Source organism: Diadema setosum, chromosome 16, assembly GCF_964275005.1.
Source record: "Diadema setosum chromosome 16, eeDiaSeto1, whole genome shotgun sequence".
NCBI classification, from domain to species: domain Eukaryota; kingdom Metazoa; phylum Echinodermata; class Echinoidea; order Diadematoida; family Diadematidae; genus Diadema; species Diadema setosum.
Genome location: NC_092700.1, coordinates 16,562,708 through 16,582,829, shown reverse-complemented (window position 1 = coordinate 16,582,829; position 20,122 = coordinate 16,562,708). Strand labels below are relative to the sequence as shown.

General features: G+C 39.2%; 1 protein-coding gene across 1 annotated transcript; it reads right to left on the bottom strand.

Annotated features, from left to right (window-relative positions):
* Positions 1–3,717: 3,717 nt before the first annotated feature.
* Positions 3,718–19,052, bottom strand: LOC140239629 (uncharacterized). Its single transcript, XM_072319461.1, has 16 exons — positions 19,049–19,052; positions 18,162–18,273; positions 16,630–16,804; positions 15,933–16,044; positions 15,387–15,493; positions 14,741–14,867; positions 14,138–14,258; positions 12,922–13,007; positions 11,527–11,777; positions 10,661–10,822; positions 9,952–10,080; positions 8,319–8,433; positions 7,551–7,697; positions 7,066–7,229; positions 4,711–4,811; positions 3,718–3,993 (listed from the first exon to the last, which is right to left on the bottom strand). The coding sequence occupies exons 1-16, from the start codon at positions 19,050–19,052 to the stop codon at positions 3,804–3,806; spliced, it is 2,103 nt and encodes a 700-aa protein (XP_072175562.1). The 3' UTR covers positions 3,718–3,803.
* Between the last annotated feature and the right edge of the window lie 1,070 nt (positions 19,053–20,122).

Sequence of the window (20,122 nt, the reverse complement as noted above, 5' to 3'; positions counted from 1 at the left end):
ATGCCTCTCATTTTGATGTGGAATTCTCCTATTGGGGCATTTCTCTGACAATATCATGCATGTATAGTGAGTGCAAACGACGACTACCAACAGAGAACATTTACACGTGGGTCAGAAGATACTTCGTTTCAATATACTTTTTGATATCTTTCTAGGCAGTGCATTTGGTTCTAGGGATACAGTACTAGCAGTGCACCATACATAAGAATGATTGACACACAACTTATATTCTGACAAGAGGCACATGGAGAACAAAACCATGACATGCCATAATACCGAATATTGGTACATGATACATGTACTTTACGTTTAATTGCTCTTATCATTCAAACAGAATTCTTTATTAAACAGACTTATATGCACATTATTTAATCGTTGAATGACGGTCTTCATTAAGTCTGTATTCACGACACAAACATGTGCCACAATTTACACTCATCAGACCATGTGTTTTACACAAATTACATTATCTATACACACATATTTCAATGAAAATCATTACATACAATAATGTGAGGAATGTACTGACAGGCAGGCTGAAGCCTTACATCCAGTCTACAGTGTTTTCTTCAGATGTCTTCAGTAAGCCAATTTGTTGAGCCTCATTGACTGTTCTCACACAAGTCGACTTGTTGATCCAATAATTATCTTCTCTGGTGAAATTTTAAGCATTTTCATCTCCTCCCTCCCCCTCCTCCTCCTTCTTTTAATTGGCCAATCCTACATTTGTGTCTCTTTCAGTATTGTTAGTAGCTACACATCTCACAAATCATTCCAAACAATCTGAATCATTAACATTCTTTGTGCTCACACCACTTTCTTCCTGACTAAACTTGAGCTTGAGAACACAATTTACTGCTCAAATACTAGCATTTACTGAAATTTGATGCTTAAAATCAGTGCTTGGGTCCAAAGTCTTCACGTTGATATGGAAGACAAACATTTATTTTCCTTTCTTTAGAAAAGATAAAGAGAAGTGTGCTACACTCATCTTTGATAACTTTAAATATGATTTATCAAAATAGCAATGTTGAATACAGAAGGTCACTCACAATTCCATGATATACAGTGCACTCCCATTATAACAAACACGATTATAACAAAATTCTCATCACGATGAAGTCACAATTCAGGCCCTAAAATCATCACAGGGGCGGATCCAGGGAGGACCGCAACCGGCACACGCCCCCCCCCCCTTTATTTTTTGTTGAAACAAAAGAAATAAAAAGAAAAAAATGGGGGAGGGGTGCGTGCGCCCCCCCCCCCCCTTTAATTTTGTAAACACGCCCCCTCTTTACGGAATTCCTGGATCCGCCCCTGCATCATCTATCATATCTTTATATAATTTACTGTTCAGGTACATAACAAAATTTTGATATGATGAAAGAAAACTGCCAGTCCTGAAGACTTTGTTGCAACAGGAGTTGCTTGTATGAGTCATATTCACAAAAGACAGTCAACATTAAGGCAGTGTGTGACGGCATGTCTCAATATTAATGATTCTTCACATAGAGACACAGCTACATACATATCAATTTTTGAATGACGTGTCTACCACAGAAGTACATGTCAGGTTTTACAAATTACGGTGGATATGCAGCATAAAGACATCCCTCCGACCAAGAAATTCTGTGCACTATACTAGTATCAGGTACAGTGCATTTTGTTGTAAAAAAAAACAAAAACAAAACAAAACAAAAATGAAAAAACACAAGAAACAACAACACTCAAAACAGTAATATTTATACTGTAATGAACAGTGCTTGTAAAACATGTATTACTGCCATGAAGATAGTATCTGTGCCTTGGGGAGAGAGAAAGTTAGAGACAAGTATCTGAGGCAGTTGAGTTTATACGCCTGTGCCGTATATAAAGAGAGTCTGGCGAACTCAGTTTTCGGCTTATGAGTTTTGAAGCCTGTGATTGGTCAAAACAGGTCCTGTGATCTTCGTGGAGCCATGTCATTACCAAAGTGCACTTATACATGGTGCCAATTGTTCATTACTCCTTGTTTGGATTGCTTTCATTATTACGTATGAGCCTACACACTAACCCTTAAACACGTAATACACTAGGCAATGACATGGCGTCCAATTTAGCAGTTGTCCAGACTCTATATACGGCACTGGTCTGTTACACCAACAAGCCATGAAGACAGGCTCATTGCTTCATATGCTTGCACAAAAATAAAAAAGTTAAGAGTTTATGAATGTCAGTTCATGATATGTGTCAATCCTTTTACAAATACAAATGTTTCCAGCAATTTGTCAATAATATTTTTGCCTCCTTTGCAAAATCAGCTAAAAGTGGGGCTGCCTATTAAAGCTCGGTAGAGCAGAGAGAAATTACAGTTTGAAGGCAAAATCAATCTAGGAAAAATTGCATGTATCAATTATGCTAATTGAAAATTCAGAAAAGAAACATTTTTCACTTGAAAACATATTTGTTTTTGTTTTTTTATTCTTACTAAATACAGTAAAGACATACAGTCATATTTGTTGGCACACCTTGTTCTCTCTGTGATTTTCACAAGTCCAGTCGAACAGATTTAATTACACGCTTTTAACGCCTTGCAGCATTAGTCAGTGGGTGAAGCCATGGGCTCGTTTGGGACCTAAATAAAAGAGTTTATCACGGGTGTTATATTGTATTACACATCTCTTGACTGCATGTCTACTGCACTGAACTTCAATCCATGTGTGGCTGAAAGACTTGAGTAAATGGCATGAATATCGAAATCGTCACAAAATATTTCCTGATATCTTTTGTACTGCATCAGTATAGTAAGTGTAAGACCATGTGGTTACATGGTTCACGCAGATTTTAGATGTGTAATGATTAATGGGCATGATATTCTGCATAGCATACACACACACACACACACACACACACACACACACATAGACGTTGCATTGTTGAATTTTGTTTTGACACACACAGCATAAAGCTGCCAACCCTGCTTCTCCATAAATATAATCACGTGGGAGAAAAATTGGCAAAACAGGATTTTCATTACTCTCCCACATGCCATTTTGTGAACATGAACACAAGGCATAAAAAGGTTGCTTTTATCTTTGAAAAAGTAGACTTGATTCTATTAGATATGAACTATTATACTAATATACCAGGCCTGAGAGGTTCGGGTTAAAACTTTGTGCATGAGCACTATTTTCTGAGGGGCGAAGCTCCAAAGAAAATAGTACTATTGAAGTCACAGAAGGGACACAGTTTAACCTGTGGCTCAAACAACGGCCTGGCACATTTTGCTTTATATCTCTCACAAATTATTTCAAGAAGAACAGCAAAGTACGTAGGATTTACTCTGTGTACAGTTCGTGGTTAACCAATCACCCAAGTTCATATCTTCTACACACAAAATTGCACATATAAGTGTATGCATAGTCTGCAGCGCGCGATACCAATTCATTTGTATGTGAAAACATAACCTGTCTTCTCGCAAAACAAAGACGCGTGTTGGTGGAAAAACTGTACTGTTCTCATGTCAATGCAATGAGCAGGATGCGATATTGTCTCATACGCCAAAATACTGTAAAATTGGATATTTTCGTCTGAGTAATTTTTTGCGCCCTGCCATTTTATTTCCATGGAATTAGGACATTATTAGTGGTACATATAACAAACTGCCAGTGGGACATTATTTCCCTAGGTAAATAGTTGGACCCTAACAGGATAAGGATTTTCGTGCTAGAAATGTTTCGTCACTTTCAATGCTCTTGACCAATCAGAGGACAAGAAATGATTTGTGAGGGATGTAATGGAAGATGCATCTTCTCTGCAAACTATCACTGTAGTCTGCTGGGTTCAAAGGTCATCTGCTCCAAAATAAAGTCTGGCGACGTGAGCTCGGTGCCGAGGGTTGCGGGCACGGCGTGAGGTGACCGAAGTGACCGCTCGGCAGCAAGTAGCCCTGCCTTGAGGCACATGTCTGGAGAGTGACCGCTCAACATGCACGCCACAATACCTGCAGCCAAGCTGTTATAAACATCAATATTGAAATATATGAAAATATGACACAGAACTATGCATATCAATTATACGTCATCTTATGCTTTGACAAAATATACACATGATCTCAGAAAGATCTCAGAAAGGTCTAGCTTCTGTTTTATGCTTTTATGCACAAATGAAATGGTCATACCACACCAGAATCCATAACAAACTAAGCACACAAACTGAGCATACAAATGTCATATTAATGGCACTTCAGTAATTTCTCCAGAATAATTTTCTAATATGATTTAAATAAAACAAATTAACCAATGAATACACATTGAAGACATAAAAGTATAAAACGAGATACTACCTCTGGTAAATGTTTGAGAGCCACATTGGTTTTACCAGCATGTTATTATAAAGGACATAGCGTTTCAAGCACTAAAACTTCCTTTTATTCTGTCAAACTATTTAAAAATTATCTGATATTTCACATTGAACTGATTTAGATTGAAGTAACTTTATTTGTTCATATTTACAATATGCATACAACAATTCAAAAACAAGAGATAGAATATACTTAGGACACAGAATGGCATGAATGATGTGGTAAAGACATGCATTGAAATTTGGAGTACACACAGAGACATCATTTTGACACAAGGATATTTCAAATCTTATTAGCAAGTATTATGTAAACACTGCATAAAGGCTCCCTCTACTGTTCGAAGAAGGAAAGGTTTATTTAGAACTCACCAGTCCCCTGCTCCAGACACTGAGACAACACTGCCCTCACTGGTAGGGGACGTTGCAGCGGGATAGTGGACGGCTGAAAACATTCCATCATTTTCAACGTTCTGCAGCAAACATAATGTGCACACACACACACAAATACATGACTACTTGTGAAAATAAATTATTGCAAAACTCTTACAAAACGACAAGCAAAAGCATGATTTGTATGAAGCAGCTACTCCATGTGATTATTGGCCCTTTATTTACCTGTTCCTAGTAGTTCTTATGTTTGTTTGTTTGTTTGCTGTTTGTTTGTTTGATTAAACAGATACTCTGTTATTTGATGAATATGATCACTTAAGCAAGGCATAAATTCATTACTTTATTTGAATGAAATCTTTCTGAAATCATGATGGTTGGTCAAGGGGTGTTGTGGTCTACACTGTGCTTTCAATCAGAAGGTTCACAATTCAAGCTCTGTCACGGCATTTATGTCTTTGCGAAAGCACATTATTCTGAATGCTCCTCTCAACCCACGTTTGTACATGGATATTCAGGGCTCATTTCATGAAGATTCTGGCAATTATTGTAAGTTACAGTAAATGCACATCAGTGAATGCACTGTAGGTGAAGGTTTGATTTCAATCACTAGGGTAGTGCAGTCTAACCTTGTATCCTGCGATGTCTAGACTGATGGCCATCACATAAGTGATATTGCCAGATAAGCAAGATATGCTTTCTAGCAAGTTGTGTTGGGGGCATGCACAAGGCATTTCCAACTTATCATCAGGACAAAAAATTACATGAAATTTGCATGTGATGTTTGATGCATGAAATTTGCATGTTTGATTACTACAAATGATATGGATATGAAATTTAATATGAATAGAAATCGGTATTCATATCTTGACTTTTCCATTGCCTAGTACTGGAGTACTTGAAGACATTTTTGTATTGTATAAAAAAATCACATGCCACATATTGGGCCGAATGCATAAAACAAGCAATTGCTTGTAAGCAATTGCTTCAAGCAAAAGCAGAAGCTCGTCTAGCAAAAGGTCTAGCTCAAGCAATTGCTCAAATCCATATGCATAATCTTTTGCTTATGCCAATACCTTTTGCTTGTCCCGCACAAGCAATTGCTTGCGTTTTCAACAAAAGGGATGTCACGCCTGTGCGAACACAAGAACAAAGACGAGTGTGGCAGCATGTATTTGAAAGGGCATGTGTGTGTGGAAACATTTCCTGACATAGCAGAAGAGCTATGAAATGCACACACAGACACATACACACATCTATACACACACACGTATTACTGGCTGATTCCCATCACTGCAGCTTACAGCAGCCCGGATCTGCCAGATCGCACGTGGAGAGAGGTCTCCTCGCTCTCCACCGAAGTCAGACATCCTACCTGTTTTTCATCACATTTTGCGTGCTAGCCACCGGACATTCTCATTGTTGAAATGAAAAAAAAGTTTCTTACACTACTTATGAGTAATTTCTTGTAGATTTATACCACTCCTTCACAAGTGTGGTCTTTCTTTCATAAATATGAAAATGATACTTAAAAGGGAACGTTCCGGTTCAAGCAAAAGCTCAAGCTCATTTTACAGAGCTTGGAAAATCGTAAGCAATTGCTAGCAAGAACTAGCAAATGGTATGTTTTATGCATACGTTTTTAAGCAAATGCTTGGTCTCTAAGCAATTGCTTGCGGGCAGCAAGCAATAGCTTGTGCTTGCTAGCAAAAGCTTCTGCTTGCAAGCAATTGCTTGTTTTTATGCATACGGATTCGAGTAAAAGGCTAGCATAAGCAATTGCTAGCGTTTATGCATTCGGCCCATTGTCTGGATAAATCAGAGATCCAGAAAAGAGATAATGGCCAGATAACTGAGATTTGACAGGACTTGCATGCAAAGTACTGTGAGCAAAATGTGGTAGAAGGGTGTGTATGACCAGAACAACCAAGACTCTTATTACCATTGGATACCACTTTGTATGACATGTCAGGGGTATGTTGGGATTCTAGTCCCAGAAGGGATAACATATCAACACACACTTTACACACATGCACACACACTCACACCCAAATGGGAGGACCATGCTTTAACCGACTCACATCCAATCCCTGGGTGTCGACCATAAACTGGTACCCAAACTCTGCAATTCTGCACACAAACACACACACACACACACAGACACACACATATAGAGGGAGGTCCATGCTTTAACTGACTTACATCCAGTCCCTGGGTGCCGACCACAAACTGGTACTCCAGCTCTGCAATCCTGCACACAAAAAACACATAAATACACACACACACACTCACTCACACACCAGAGGTCCATATAGGTCCATGCTTTAACCGACTTACATCCAGTCCCTGGGCGTCGACCACAAACTGGTCCTCTGGCTCTGCATTCCTGCAGACCAGGATCCCCTCCTCACCCAGGGTGATGATGAGACAGTAGACATGGCGGAGGAGGACGCGGCTCAGCTGCAGACACTCCCGGAGTTTGTCAGTAAAGGAGGGATCATCTGGGGGATGGGGAAAAAAGTAATATTGAAAGTACTGTAGCATCACATTACATAATGCTTTAACCACCCTTTTTTTGTTGTTGTTGTCTTGTTGCCATTAGAGAGCACGGGGAAAAGATCCTCATGCAAATTTCCGTTAAATATTATTTCAATCTTATGCATCACCAGTTGATGAAGTTGATTTAAACAAAATATGTGGCATGAACAAAGTTTAATCTTTTAATACAAATCTGCACATCATCAAAGAGTTCTGGTGTTACACGCAATGGAGGTACAACAATCAGAGACGGCCCACCCCCTCCCCACCAACTGATGACTGACCCTGGAAATTGATGGTCTCCTCCCCCTCGAGGGTAGCATACATCGACCGAAGCTCGTTGAAGTTTGGTGAGGCGTACGTCAGAGTCTTCCAGGCATCTGACCGGCAGACCTTGGCAGACTTGACCACGCATGTCGGCTCAAACCACACTTAATGAAATAATGAATTTAATCGAGATTTTAAGAATGCTTACTGCTAATAAAGTTGGCAGTTATTTGATCTTCTTACATTACTGTGACACACAGATGTTACAAAAGTTTTCCTGGAGTATCCATTGCCTGTGCAGTACAAGAACATGATGTATGATTTTCTAGCAGCATGAATATGTGATTGTGTGTCAATCAATGTGTAATCAATCGGAAAGAGTTGTGTCACTTGAAATGGTAAAATATATATTGGTATTTGAAAATACATCAGTCTAGACTGCAATTATTTGGGAAGCTAAAATGCAATGATCATTCTCTTTTCATGTTTATATATCGTAAAATGAATATCATGCCAATCATAGCCACCTCCTGGCATTCAGTTACATACAGTAGCAGTAGGCAAAATGATGTAAAATCAGATCTTCGTTCGGTAGGCTTTTGAAGCACCACTAATTTCTGCATCTGATGTACCAAGCTATGGCCACATCAACTCATATAGGTTCTGGTTGCTTACTTCCACTTAAACCTCTCAGAAAAGGGCATATTGCTCCTCATGCAAATACAAAAAGCACAAAATGAATATTCCCTCAAAAAGAAGGAAAAGAAACACATGCTCTCACTTACAAGGCACTCTGTGCTGGTGGCACAGTGCTGAAACAAACTGGATTGTCTCGGCTGGAATGTTACCATCCATGCACACAAAGCGGGCACTGGATAACGTGGCTTCATGCTTGGCAATCTAAGAAAAGAGTGATCGGAAGAGAGGCACCAGTCTGTTGAGCATATAGTATTATGGACTAACAAGATGGAACCCTCAGAGCATGTTGGATGGTATCACTTGCATTAAACACTATTGTTTCAAAGTTTAACTTGATTTCTGTTTTGTGTTCTCTCAAATATAAATTAATTCTTCATGTCAGAGTGTTTTGCTCAGCTGCATACAGCAAGATACCCTTGATAAACAAAGCTATGGGATGTAAATCTTCTCTCTGATAAGATAACAAAATGATATCTTGATCAGAAAGATGAGATATATTAACTGACTACTGCAATTCTTCTTTCTTACATTTCAAGCACTTTGAAATATCCCACACGTTCACTGTCTACTGATTTTCATTTTCAGAAATGGATTTTCTTAAATTTAACTTTTTTACCTTTACTCTAACAATGACATTAAAGGGGAGGCAAACCCAAAGAGCAATGTGGATTGAGTAAAAGCATTAGCATTAGTAGAACACATCAGTGAAAATTTCAGAAAAATCAGACTATTGATGCAAAAGTTATGAATTTTTTAACGTTTTGGTGTTGGAACCACTGGATGAGGAGACTACTAGAGGTTATGACGTATTAGTGGACAACAATATAAAGAAAATATAAAAAGAATTTCACAAAAAAATCTTTATTTCTACCAAAATGAAAGAGCTCTTGACTAACCACTTTCAGAAAGCAGGGGGAATAAGCGCTACCCCTCACATATGTCAGTATCAAGTTGAGGGGATGTATAATTTTCATGAAAAATGAATTTTTACTGATTTCCCTTTATATTTTCTTTATATTGTAGTCCACTTATACGTCATAACCTCTAGTAGTCTCGTTTCCCAGCAGTTCCAACACCAAAACTTTAACAATTCATAACTTTTGCATCGATTGCCCGATTTTCCTCAAACTTTCACTGATGTGTTCTACTAATATTACTGCTTTCCCTCAATCCACATTGTTCTTGGGGTTTACTTTCCCTTTAAGTTGTCAAATGAGCCCGGCAAACTTGAAAGAACTTGGCTAAACCTTTTGTGCCGTTGAATACTAGCAATTTCTGCTAGATTTTGCTCACAACTGTATTAGCGTCATCAGATTATAAATTCAGGAGATGTGGAAGTTTTGGGTGACTGCAATCTGACACACAATCATTGCACTGAAATACAGAGCCTTCAGTGGGGGGTAGTTTCACAGTACACCATGTATTCTGTTTTGGATGTGAGTATGGTCCTGAAAAGGACCTAGCGGTACTCAATCTTGACATTTCAGTAAGCATGTTCTTACCGTCCATAAAAGATAGTGCAAGATTTCAGATTTCTTTATTGATGGTAAGAACATGCTAAATGAAATGTCAAGATTAAGCAGGTCCTTTACAGGACACACTCACACCAAGAAAGAATACATGGTGTGCTATGAAACCATCCACAAGTAGAACTTCTACCATCATGGAAAACCTTCAAAGAATACAAATATCTAGCCACTGACAAGACATCTGACTCACATATTCTGGGGTGATGGCACTGTTTATATCCATGTCTCCGAGTCCGACCACCAGTTCTCCTTTCTTGTCCAGCATGGCGCAGTATGCAGCGGTGCCTACATCCTCATGACGAGACACAAGGCTAAAATCCTTAAAGAAACAAAACAGTCTCATAAATCAAAATGCACACCTCAAGGGCACCATTGAAAATAATGGATCAGAAAGGCAAACTGCATTTAATGTGATTAAACTGTCATGAACATTAAAAGCCTTATTCATTTATATTTGTTCAAACTTTTGGTTGTTAACATGGGAGGGTGCAATTTAAACCAGACTTGGAAATGATGATTCATATTCAGCTTCAAAATGTGTGCCTAGGTCATTACCCTACAAAAAAAAATTGTATAATCTTTATTGATCTTTCTATTCATTCTGTTAATAGCATGCTTTTGACAATATACACACAATACAGAATACATATTCAAAAATAAGTATTTGATAAATGAAAATATGCTTTACCTATAAACTGGCAAAAAATTTACACACACATATTGGACACAAGTGAAATGAAAAAAAAAAAAAAAGTGACGGGGGGGAGGAAGATGATATGGACCAAAAGGTCAACACAAGGAAGTCGGAAACCATCCCAATAAAATGTGCATTGAAATAGTGGAAGAAGGATAGAATGACATCTGCTTTAATGTGACTGATAGCAAGTGAGAAATCATACCATGTGACTGCAGTTACTCCTGAGAGCCTCTCCAGCCAAGTCCGTCCCGACGGCCGAGAGGAAGGCGGGGTTGGCCCCAAGCCTCGTCAGGGCATCGGCTAGATTCCGCCCCACTCCACCATAGCTGACCGCTATGGTGCCCTCATTCGTCAATCCTCCAAACTGTGAAGCAGGCAAAATTCAGAGCTTTCTATGTGAGAACCTGTGTTTCATGTTCCCCCGGGACCACAAACAGCTTAACCCTTACTGTGCCAGAGACTTTAGACAGTGTGTACAATGCTATGGGGTTTTCTGTGTCAATCAGTACTCAAAACAAACAAAGAGTTGGAACAAATCAATGAATCTCACAACGTGAATTCCTCTGTCGAATTTAGATTATCATGCCGTTGCAATACGAAACAAAACAGAGAACAGCAATAGGCCGACAGATAAATGAAACTCCCTCACCTGCATATGATTACACTGTACATGTAGCTAAACATATGTTCAAGATTTCACAACAGCTTTTTCAATTATTCCTGGGAAGTTCATTCATAATGTTAACAATAATTAAGCCATTAAAGACAGTTTGATTTTGCTACAACATGCATTTTCCATAGACACTTGCCAGAGTATACTCGGGACTTGTCCTCAACTTCTTAAATAGCATCCAATTTGCTTCAACATCTAATTTGTCACTTTTTTTTTTGAGATGTAGGTCTATGGTAGTCTTGTCTGAACATACATAAACAGTGTGCCCATAAAAAAGTTTCAGTTCTTGACAGTTGCTGATTTGAATCAACTAATCACTGCTCATTCAGATTTGTTTATATTGTTAACACACCAAAGGGCATGTATACAGTATTGAAAAGAAACAGCTCAACAACCTGCAATTCTTTCCCTCGAGGTGACATGTTGTAGTCCACGATGCTGGCACCAATGACTAATGGACGTCCAGCCGCAGCCGAGGAAAAATAGCGCCTGCCCCAATTGCTGCCAGGGCAGACATGTGTCGAGAAACTTCTTTTTCCTGTGGTGTTGCCAATTTGGGGAGCAGCCCCTTTTCCCCGTCGTATTGAAGAGAGCTCCCGGGCTATGAGACTCCCGACCTTGGCATTGTTTCTGATGAGTGCCATATCTGATGCAAAGCTTTCATATGTCATGGAAAATCTATGACAGCATTCATATTACTAATTATACCCGCATGACGATAACCTATTCAGATGATATCTAATAATCACATTTGCTACACCTCCAGACAACAGAGATATTGGGTATTCCAGCAACAATCTTGGCATAAATCACATGTGATATTCTAGCTCCAGTCAGGTTTTTAACTCCAAAAGTGCAGCCATGTATGATGATTTCACCACTCCAATGATTCAGACTCTGCAGCATGACATTTCTTATTGGCCCTAACTGCATACAGGAAATGCACCTACTTTGACAAGAAGTTGTCAATAGGCTTTTCAAATGTTTTTTCATTCAATTAGAGATGATGTACCAGTCCAATAAATGTACCATAAATAGGGGAATACAAACAGAGCATGAATGGAATTAGTGGAATGATAAAGTTGGACGGTTGAAATCATATTTTTTCTTTTAGGAAATTTACAGTTTACGCTCACAATAGCCGGGTTCACACGTACACCAATTAGCGGGATACAAATCTCGAGATTTGCATCGCGATCGTCATCCCGAGTTTTTTGCACGTGTGGACAGAAAAAACCCGAAAATTAGCGGGATAAGCATCGCGATGCTAATCCCAAGAAATCTTGCGCTGGTTCGCCAATTAGCGGGATAATTGGCCCCGCGCTGGTACGTGTGAACGGTCGGGATTAGAATCTCGAGTTTTTACATCCCATCATGCAATGCGCACATCACAACAGCGAGGCCTCTGCGAGGAGGTCCTTCACCTCTTTGGAGAACAATAACAACAGCGCGCGAACCACACCAATGACGCGTAAAAGACAATGGACAAAGGAAAGTGCGCACAGGTGGTGATAGAGAAGGGCGCTGTGTGACCCAGTTTGCAGGCTTTGCTGTTATCTCTATCGGCAATTAGCGGGATAATTCGGTACGTGTGGACGCTCGCCAAATTAGCGGGATACCGATCGCGATCGCTATCCCACTAATTTGGTACGTGTGGACGCTCGCCAAAAAACTCGGGATGAGCATCGCGATCGTCATCCCGCTAATTTGTACGTGTGAACCCGGCTATTGTCAGGAGAAGCAACCCTCCTGCTCGACTCAGGTGAGATGGTGAGGTATGAAAAGGATACTGGCCTTCAGGGACTTCCCCTCGGTGAGTTCATTGACCCTGCTCAGAATAAACGGCGTGATGTCTTTACCCACGATGCCTCGCTCACTGAAAGGAGCAAAGAGCAAGAAATAAGGATGAATAATTTTGATACATAATTCAGCTTACAGTGGACTGTCAATGACATATTCATATGAGTTCAGTGAATATTCTTTATGCGACTTCATCAAACCATCTTGATCCTATAAAAGTTTAATGGACAGTGAAGACCCTCTGTATCTATACCGAAAAACATCATTCATCATGTTATCATACCCCTCATGATTACCCTATCCACTAAAAAGCTGTGTGACATTTCCACCATAACAAAATCACCCTGATGCAGTTCTACTACCAGTATTTCCTCTTTTTCTTCTTTTTCTTCTTAGGCAGTCCATTGAAGCAATGATGACCCAACCGTGATGTATTTTTTAGCTCAGCAGGCACACATGTGCCAATCAGGCCTGCAAATATCACAAAGAAATGATGTTTGAGTTGGTCTGTGACATATTGCACTGTGGCTACTCTCGCAGGCTTCCTGCCTCTTCTGTTTAACAGCTGTTTTTGATCACCTTACTGTAGAGTTCCTTTACTTTCTGCCTCTTTCCTCAGTGCATTTATGAACACGAGTCTTTATGGTCAATACAAATCTTATGCAAGTCTTGACACTAACTTTTTGCCAAAATCTTTGATTTTTACATATTGGTGGCTCGAAAAAGAAATACAGTGGTCCAATTGAAATAAAAGGAAACAAAACAATGAATTTTTAATCTCTTAGCTATTAAACAAAATAACTTTTTTGGAATTTGGTGGCCTAAGACCATGTTTAGTGGCCCTGGGCCCACCTGGCCACCGTTGATGTCGAGCTGTGTCTTATGAAAAACAAACATTCTGTAGCCGTGATGCAACCACTATGAGACTGTGATCTTACTACTGAAAGAGAAAAACAGAAAATGCAGCAATGCAAACAATGCAGCAATGCAAAGTACACTAACAAAATTCTTTCCATACACTTACACCTGGGTCCCATTTCATAAAACTTGTTATCAGTAACAACTGCCACATTTCTATGACAAATTTGCTCTCAGCCAATCAGATGCAAGGATTTCAGTAGCTTATAACATCTATCGTAACTTGTTCTTGATAACAACTGTTATGAAACTGGGCCCTGGACAATGAAAGTTGAAAATTCATGCTACCTCGCTTCAGACACAGCATCCTGTATAGCGCCCTCTATCTGTTCCCCATCTGCAGCATACTCCTCTGGTATAGGAACTGCAATGAGCGTCCCACTCCCGAGCCCCAGGGAGAGGTTGGCATCTATTGGAAGGAAACAAACAACAACAACAGCAAATAAAATCACCATCCCGATCAAGACTGAAGTGTTACCAATTTTTTTTTTTTCCTTAGTATTTCAAAGTTAATCCTCTCAGGAACTCTAACTCAAACATCATTGGCATGGTGTAGAAACAATCAACCATGTGCAGAAAGAGTTGAGGCAAGTGCAAATGGTGATGCAGAAAATACTCATCTCTCAAGAATTCTGCAACATATAATCAATATTCTCCTTTTTTTTTCTGAAGTATTTGCTTTCAGCCTTCTACATTCATTGCATTAAAGCTTGCTTCATCTCAGTCAGCACCTGGGAAGTATAAAAGATTACATAGCCACACATAAAAATATCCTCTTTATCTTATCATGTATATTCACAATGTGTGTTTTGAGAGCCATGAATCTGCAAATATTAGGCACTCAGGATGAAATATTGTGGATTCATATTTGCTTGGGACAAACCTACTCACCAATCATTTCTGCAGCTTCCTTGGCCGTCCTGACATTAATGTGGGACTTGACTCCACTGCTCCTGGAAAAGAATGCTGGGAAGTCTGTTGAATCACCATATGTGGCCACTGTTACACCTTGTGTCTCCTGCAAGGTCAAACATATTTTAATATTGCATGCTTGATGAGTAACTTGCAAGTAATGGCTGCCTACATCAGACCCAAATATGGAACCTCTGATAAATTCTCATACAGGGAGAATTAACTGCACATAAAGAGTGTTGCATTGCATTACGTGTAAACCAAAATGTTACCCTTCACAGAGTGAAGTTATTTTTCAAACATTATTGTACTGTAAAATATACCACCTTGCAAGCCATCACTAGCAGAACTTTTCTAACATTATTCTTGGGATGTTTCTGTATTCACATGCTTTTCATACAGTACACAGCAGAAGATATTGCCACTATACCATTGTCTTTGAGCTTCACGTTAAAAAGAATAAAAATATCTGTGTACCTGGTGAACAAATAGCATCTTCAGAACTCTCTACCTTGTAAACATAAAGTTATTTATAGGTTTCTCTGTGTTATCATGGTAATATAAGTAAAAAGCATATGTGCTATCTATCTTTAATCCAACTTGAGATAACAGAACTCAAAAATACCAAATATTCCAGCGTTCTTGGAATGTCCAGAATAGATTTGATCCCTGCTGACACGACCGTGACAGGAGTTCGACCGAGTTCCATCAGATCTGCACTGACATCCATACCTACATGGTACACCATGAACTTGAGAAGTTGACAAACAATCCACAGGTAAAGACACCTCAATACAAGAATGGTACCGACACTGGAAATATACTTGTACAGAAACCTACCAAATATCGTGACAATGTCTCGAGTGAATCTTTATATTTACCTGGATATTCTTAATCCTGTGAACCAGCAAAAACAACACGAAATTTAAAAAGAAAATATATCAAACTGAATTAACATTTTAAAAACCAGGCTGCTGAAAATTGCCAAATTTGATTAAGGGCGTATTGCGATTTGACACTGTCTGATGATTTCTGTAAGTCAGCATATTTGTACATAAACCAAAATACAATATTACAAGCAGACAAACACAAACTAAGGATGGAAAATTCTAATAAATAAACAATCAATAGCTCAACATTAGCTGAAAGCAAAATTCGATATGCCACTTACTTGTTTCCCCTCCCCTGTGAACGCCTCCAATCCCCCCTGTCACAAAAATGGGAATGCTCGCCATGTGAGCCGCTATCATGGTAGCTGACACAGTCGTTCCTCCTGTTTGTTTCTGTGTGCACACAGCAGTGATTTAAAAATGGACAGTCAAACTTTATTGCAGTGATCACAATAGGGAAACAAAAAGGGGTCTTTTGTAGACAGGTGGATAGAACAAATAGACTGGAAGCCTAATTTCACTGTATATTATCAGCCCTGAATGTTCATAGAACACATTCCTATTAAGTAACACGCTGAAATTGTACAGACATTATTAACAAGTCACTATTTTCATATCTCAGGAATGTTGACTTCAAACCCTCCAAAAGCTCCAAATGCGGAGAGAAATGATACACAAATTTCAGCCATTCTAAAAAGCTTAATACATCACAATAACTATTTGGAGCTTTTTAAACAAAAAAGACATAAAAGAAAAAGAGATGACAACAAGAAGCAAGTAAATATGTGTATGTAAATTACATAATCTGCGGTGTGTTTCATTTGTTTGTTCTTGTTTGTGTGTGTGTGTGTGTGTGTGTGTTAATTTGACCATAAGAGGACAGCTAATAACAACGTTGCTGCAATCTGACAAAGTATCTGGTGATGCAGCTCTGTCAACATATGTACCAGTACTACTGAGTCCAACTGACTCACTCACCCTACTCATGACCCAAGCCAGATCTCTCCTAGAAGTCTTGAAGGCATCTTGAGTGGTGGCCAAACCCTCCAGCTGATCCTCAGCGAGTCCCACGTGCAGCCTTCCCCCTAGGATGGCCACTGTAGCAGGGGTCGCACCAGTCTGCTCAACTATCCTCTCCACTTCCTGTGCTGTCCTGTAGGAGTTACAACAACAAACAAGGAAAAGTAGAAATTACGCGGTGCGTAATATATGTCCCCGCCGGAAGTAGCATTTAGTAGCAAAATGTATAATATAGGTAAAAAAATCAAGGTCAAAGGTCAAAGAAGTCAAAGGTCAAAATTCTGTGTAGAAGTTTTGAAGCCCTCACCTAGTGCCATCACATAAAGCAAACAGAATCGAAATCAGGTTAGAAATGGCGAAGGAGTAGCATTTTGTAGCCAATGTACAATATAGGTCAAAAATCAAGGTCAAAGGTCAAAGAAGTCAAAGGTCAAAATTCTGCGTAGAAGTTTTGAAGCCCTCACCTAGTGCCATCGCATAAAGCAAACGGAATCGAAATCGGGTTAGAAATGGCGAAGGAGTAGCATTTTGTAGCAAAATGTACAATATAGGTCAAAAATCAAGGTCAAAGGTCAAAGAAGTCAAAGGTCAAAATTCTGTGTAGAGGTTTTGAAGCCCTCACCTAGTGCCATCACATAAAGCAAACGGAATCGAAATCGGGTTAGAAATGGTGAAGGAGTAGCATTTTGAAGCAAATGTACAATATAGGTCAAAGGTCAAGGTCAAAGGTCACAACTGAAATTCTGTGTAGAAGTTTCAAAGCTCCCATGCAGTGCTATCATATAAAGCAAACAGAATCAAAATTGGCTCCTAAATTTAAATTGAACATTTTGATCACACACGGACGCACAGACGGACGGACAGACGGACACACATACGTACGGAGCCCGTTTCAGAGTCCCCTGCTCGAACTCGTTCGGCGGGGACAAAAAAGGAGAAAACCCACAGAGGATTATTTTGCTGTGACAACTTGTCAATATGCACTTGATGCACTATTGATAAAGGGCAAACAACCGCATAAAACATCAAAAGTAGATCTACAAAAAGTTCTAATCTGCACTGAAAAGACTGGACAGGAAATGCACAACCATGAAATGTCATAGCAATAGAACTTAAACATGTATAGCTATCATTTTCTTTTCATGCAATGAAATGTGTTCAGTAGATTTGTGGATATGAATGCAGCCATTAATTCAGCAATATTTGCACCCTGGTCAACATACACACTGCTAGGGTTTACATAAGAAAGAAAGAAGCAGATTTGTTTAAAGCACTATTCATTGGTGTTTTTTATTTGTTTACTCCTGAATGATGGAGAGATAGATGGAATATAATTGCGTAGAGGATAAAAGCTTTGTGAATATCTAAGAATTTATGAAATACCTAAGGTATGCAAAACATGTACCGGCACATTACCAACATGCAGTTATTTGCTACAAGTACTGGTGCCATGCCATATATGTTTTATTGTTCTATACTGTTCTACATACCTCAGATTATCAGGGTATGGCATGCCATGTGTGACAATAGTGCTTTCCAGGGCCACAACAGCTTGACCGTTAGCCAGGGCAGTGGACACCTTGGGGTGGACATGGAGGCATCCTGGGGCCAGATTGAACAAAATGGGAGCATTGTGGTATGACTATGAGATAGACTGCTCTGATCTCTTCAAAGCAGGAGATACTGTAAAAGTGGATACTTTGCGCGACTAATTTTTCGCGCTCCGCGGGGTAAGAAGAGTTTCGCGTGTTTTTAATTCCGCGGAATCAAGACATCAACTACTGGAGCATATGGCAAGCAAAAATATTTGCGTGCTTTTATTTTCACGCTAGTTTCGGGTTGCACGAAATGCGCGGAAATTTCCACTTTTACAGTACCGTGTTTTAAATCCTACTCAGAGCATATATGCTTGAAGAAGGTGTTTTGCCTACTGTGACTATGTTCCTCTTAGCCCATCTATAGAAACAGTTGCATGCCAATGCTGGGGTAAATAATGATAGGGCCTTCTGAGAGAGCAGCACTACTAAAATAAAAACAAACAAACAAACAAACACACAAAAAACACCATGTACATGAGAAAGTACTCTTATCAAAATAGCTACCCTTCAGTCATACTAGAAACACTGGTGCAGGAGTATGATGATTTATATTTCTATATCATACTGATATCAAATGAATAATGGCACAAAACAGAGGTCCATGAATAGCTTGCGAAGAATGTTTTCTCCTTTTTTTTTTGTTAATTTCTTATCAATTGGCAAGGACTGATTGTGTTATCTTAATAGTAAATTTAAATCCATAAACTTCATTAATTTTACTTGATGATATGAGTACTTCATTAATTTTAATTAATAACATGAGTACTACAATGACAGACCCATGGATAACCAGCAAAAAAAAAATAAATAAATAAAATAAAATTGAAACATTCCTACCATTATGGGCCTGTTTGCTGTATAGATGTACAGGGCTTCTGTAACAACACACGCATCTCACTCGATGTACTGAAGGCCAAATATGATGTGACCACACCCTTGCTATGGTTGCCATGGTAATGAAATCCCAAGAGATGCAAGAAGTATGATGAGAGTCCACTTCTTTTCAGATAATCAACATCTGTACAGGAGTCTGTGATTGACATAAAAATAAATTGACAATAGTAAAATCACTTTACTAATTAGTTAACAGTAATGACAATGCGGATGAAACATTTGTTAAAATGTAATGAAATTACTACACCTTCAACTTCAATAATATCATCCAAAGCCACTTTCTCTCCCGCAAGTAAAGCCCGACCAGACGCCGTGCTTTGCACGGCGTCCCGTGTACAGCGACATCGACAGGGCTGTGTAACGTTATAGTTACCACGCACAAACATATGAAAACAAGCCCACACAAAATGTAAAATGTTCAGGGTGTCAATATTAACCGCACCAGCGACGACGACCCCAATCCTTGCAGCGCCCTGCGCCTGGGTTAGGTATATAACGCAAACTACAACTTCAAGTGATCCCACACTGCTGCAACATTCAACTTTAAATTGAGATCATTCTCGGGCACTCACTCACTCCTAAGTCCTATTTAAAATATCCATGTAAATTTCCATTAAAAAAAAAAAATAATGTAGATGATATAGACCTAACGTGTTAGATCTACAGTATTGTACTACTATGAAAAGCCGAAGAAAAGGTGGTGTGTTTAAAGGGTGCGTACAGTTCTGGTCGAGGTGAGGATTTAGCTTTTAACGTTTTGCGAGATATTCAGAAACCACTCTAGACTAGACATCAAAATGAGATGTCAAAGAGCATGCAATTCTAAGGGGTATCAAAAGTTTATTTGATGAAAATCGGTTTTGAAGTGGCCGAGATATCCAAAAACAAGGTGAAACAAAGGGATCCTAATATTAAAGTTGTGCATTGTGGCCTGTAGTGTGGGTAAATTAGTCTTATAC

Coding starts and splice junctions, on each gene's coding strand:
- LOC140239629 (XM_072319461.1), bottom strand. Junction 14,868..15,386: donor CAAGAACGCTGGAATATTTG/GTATTTTTGAGT, acceptor TTGACCTTGCAG/GAGACACAAGGTGTAACAGT. Junction 7,698..8,318: donor CCACCAGCACAGAGTGCCTT/GTAAGTGAGAGC, acceptor TATTTCATTAAG/TGTGGTTTGAGCCGACATGC.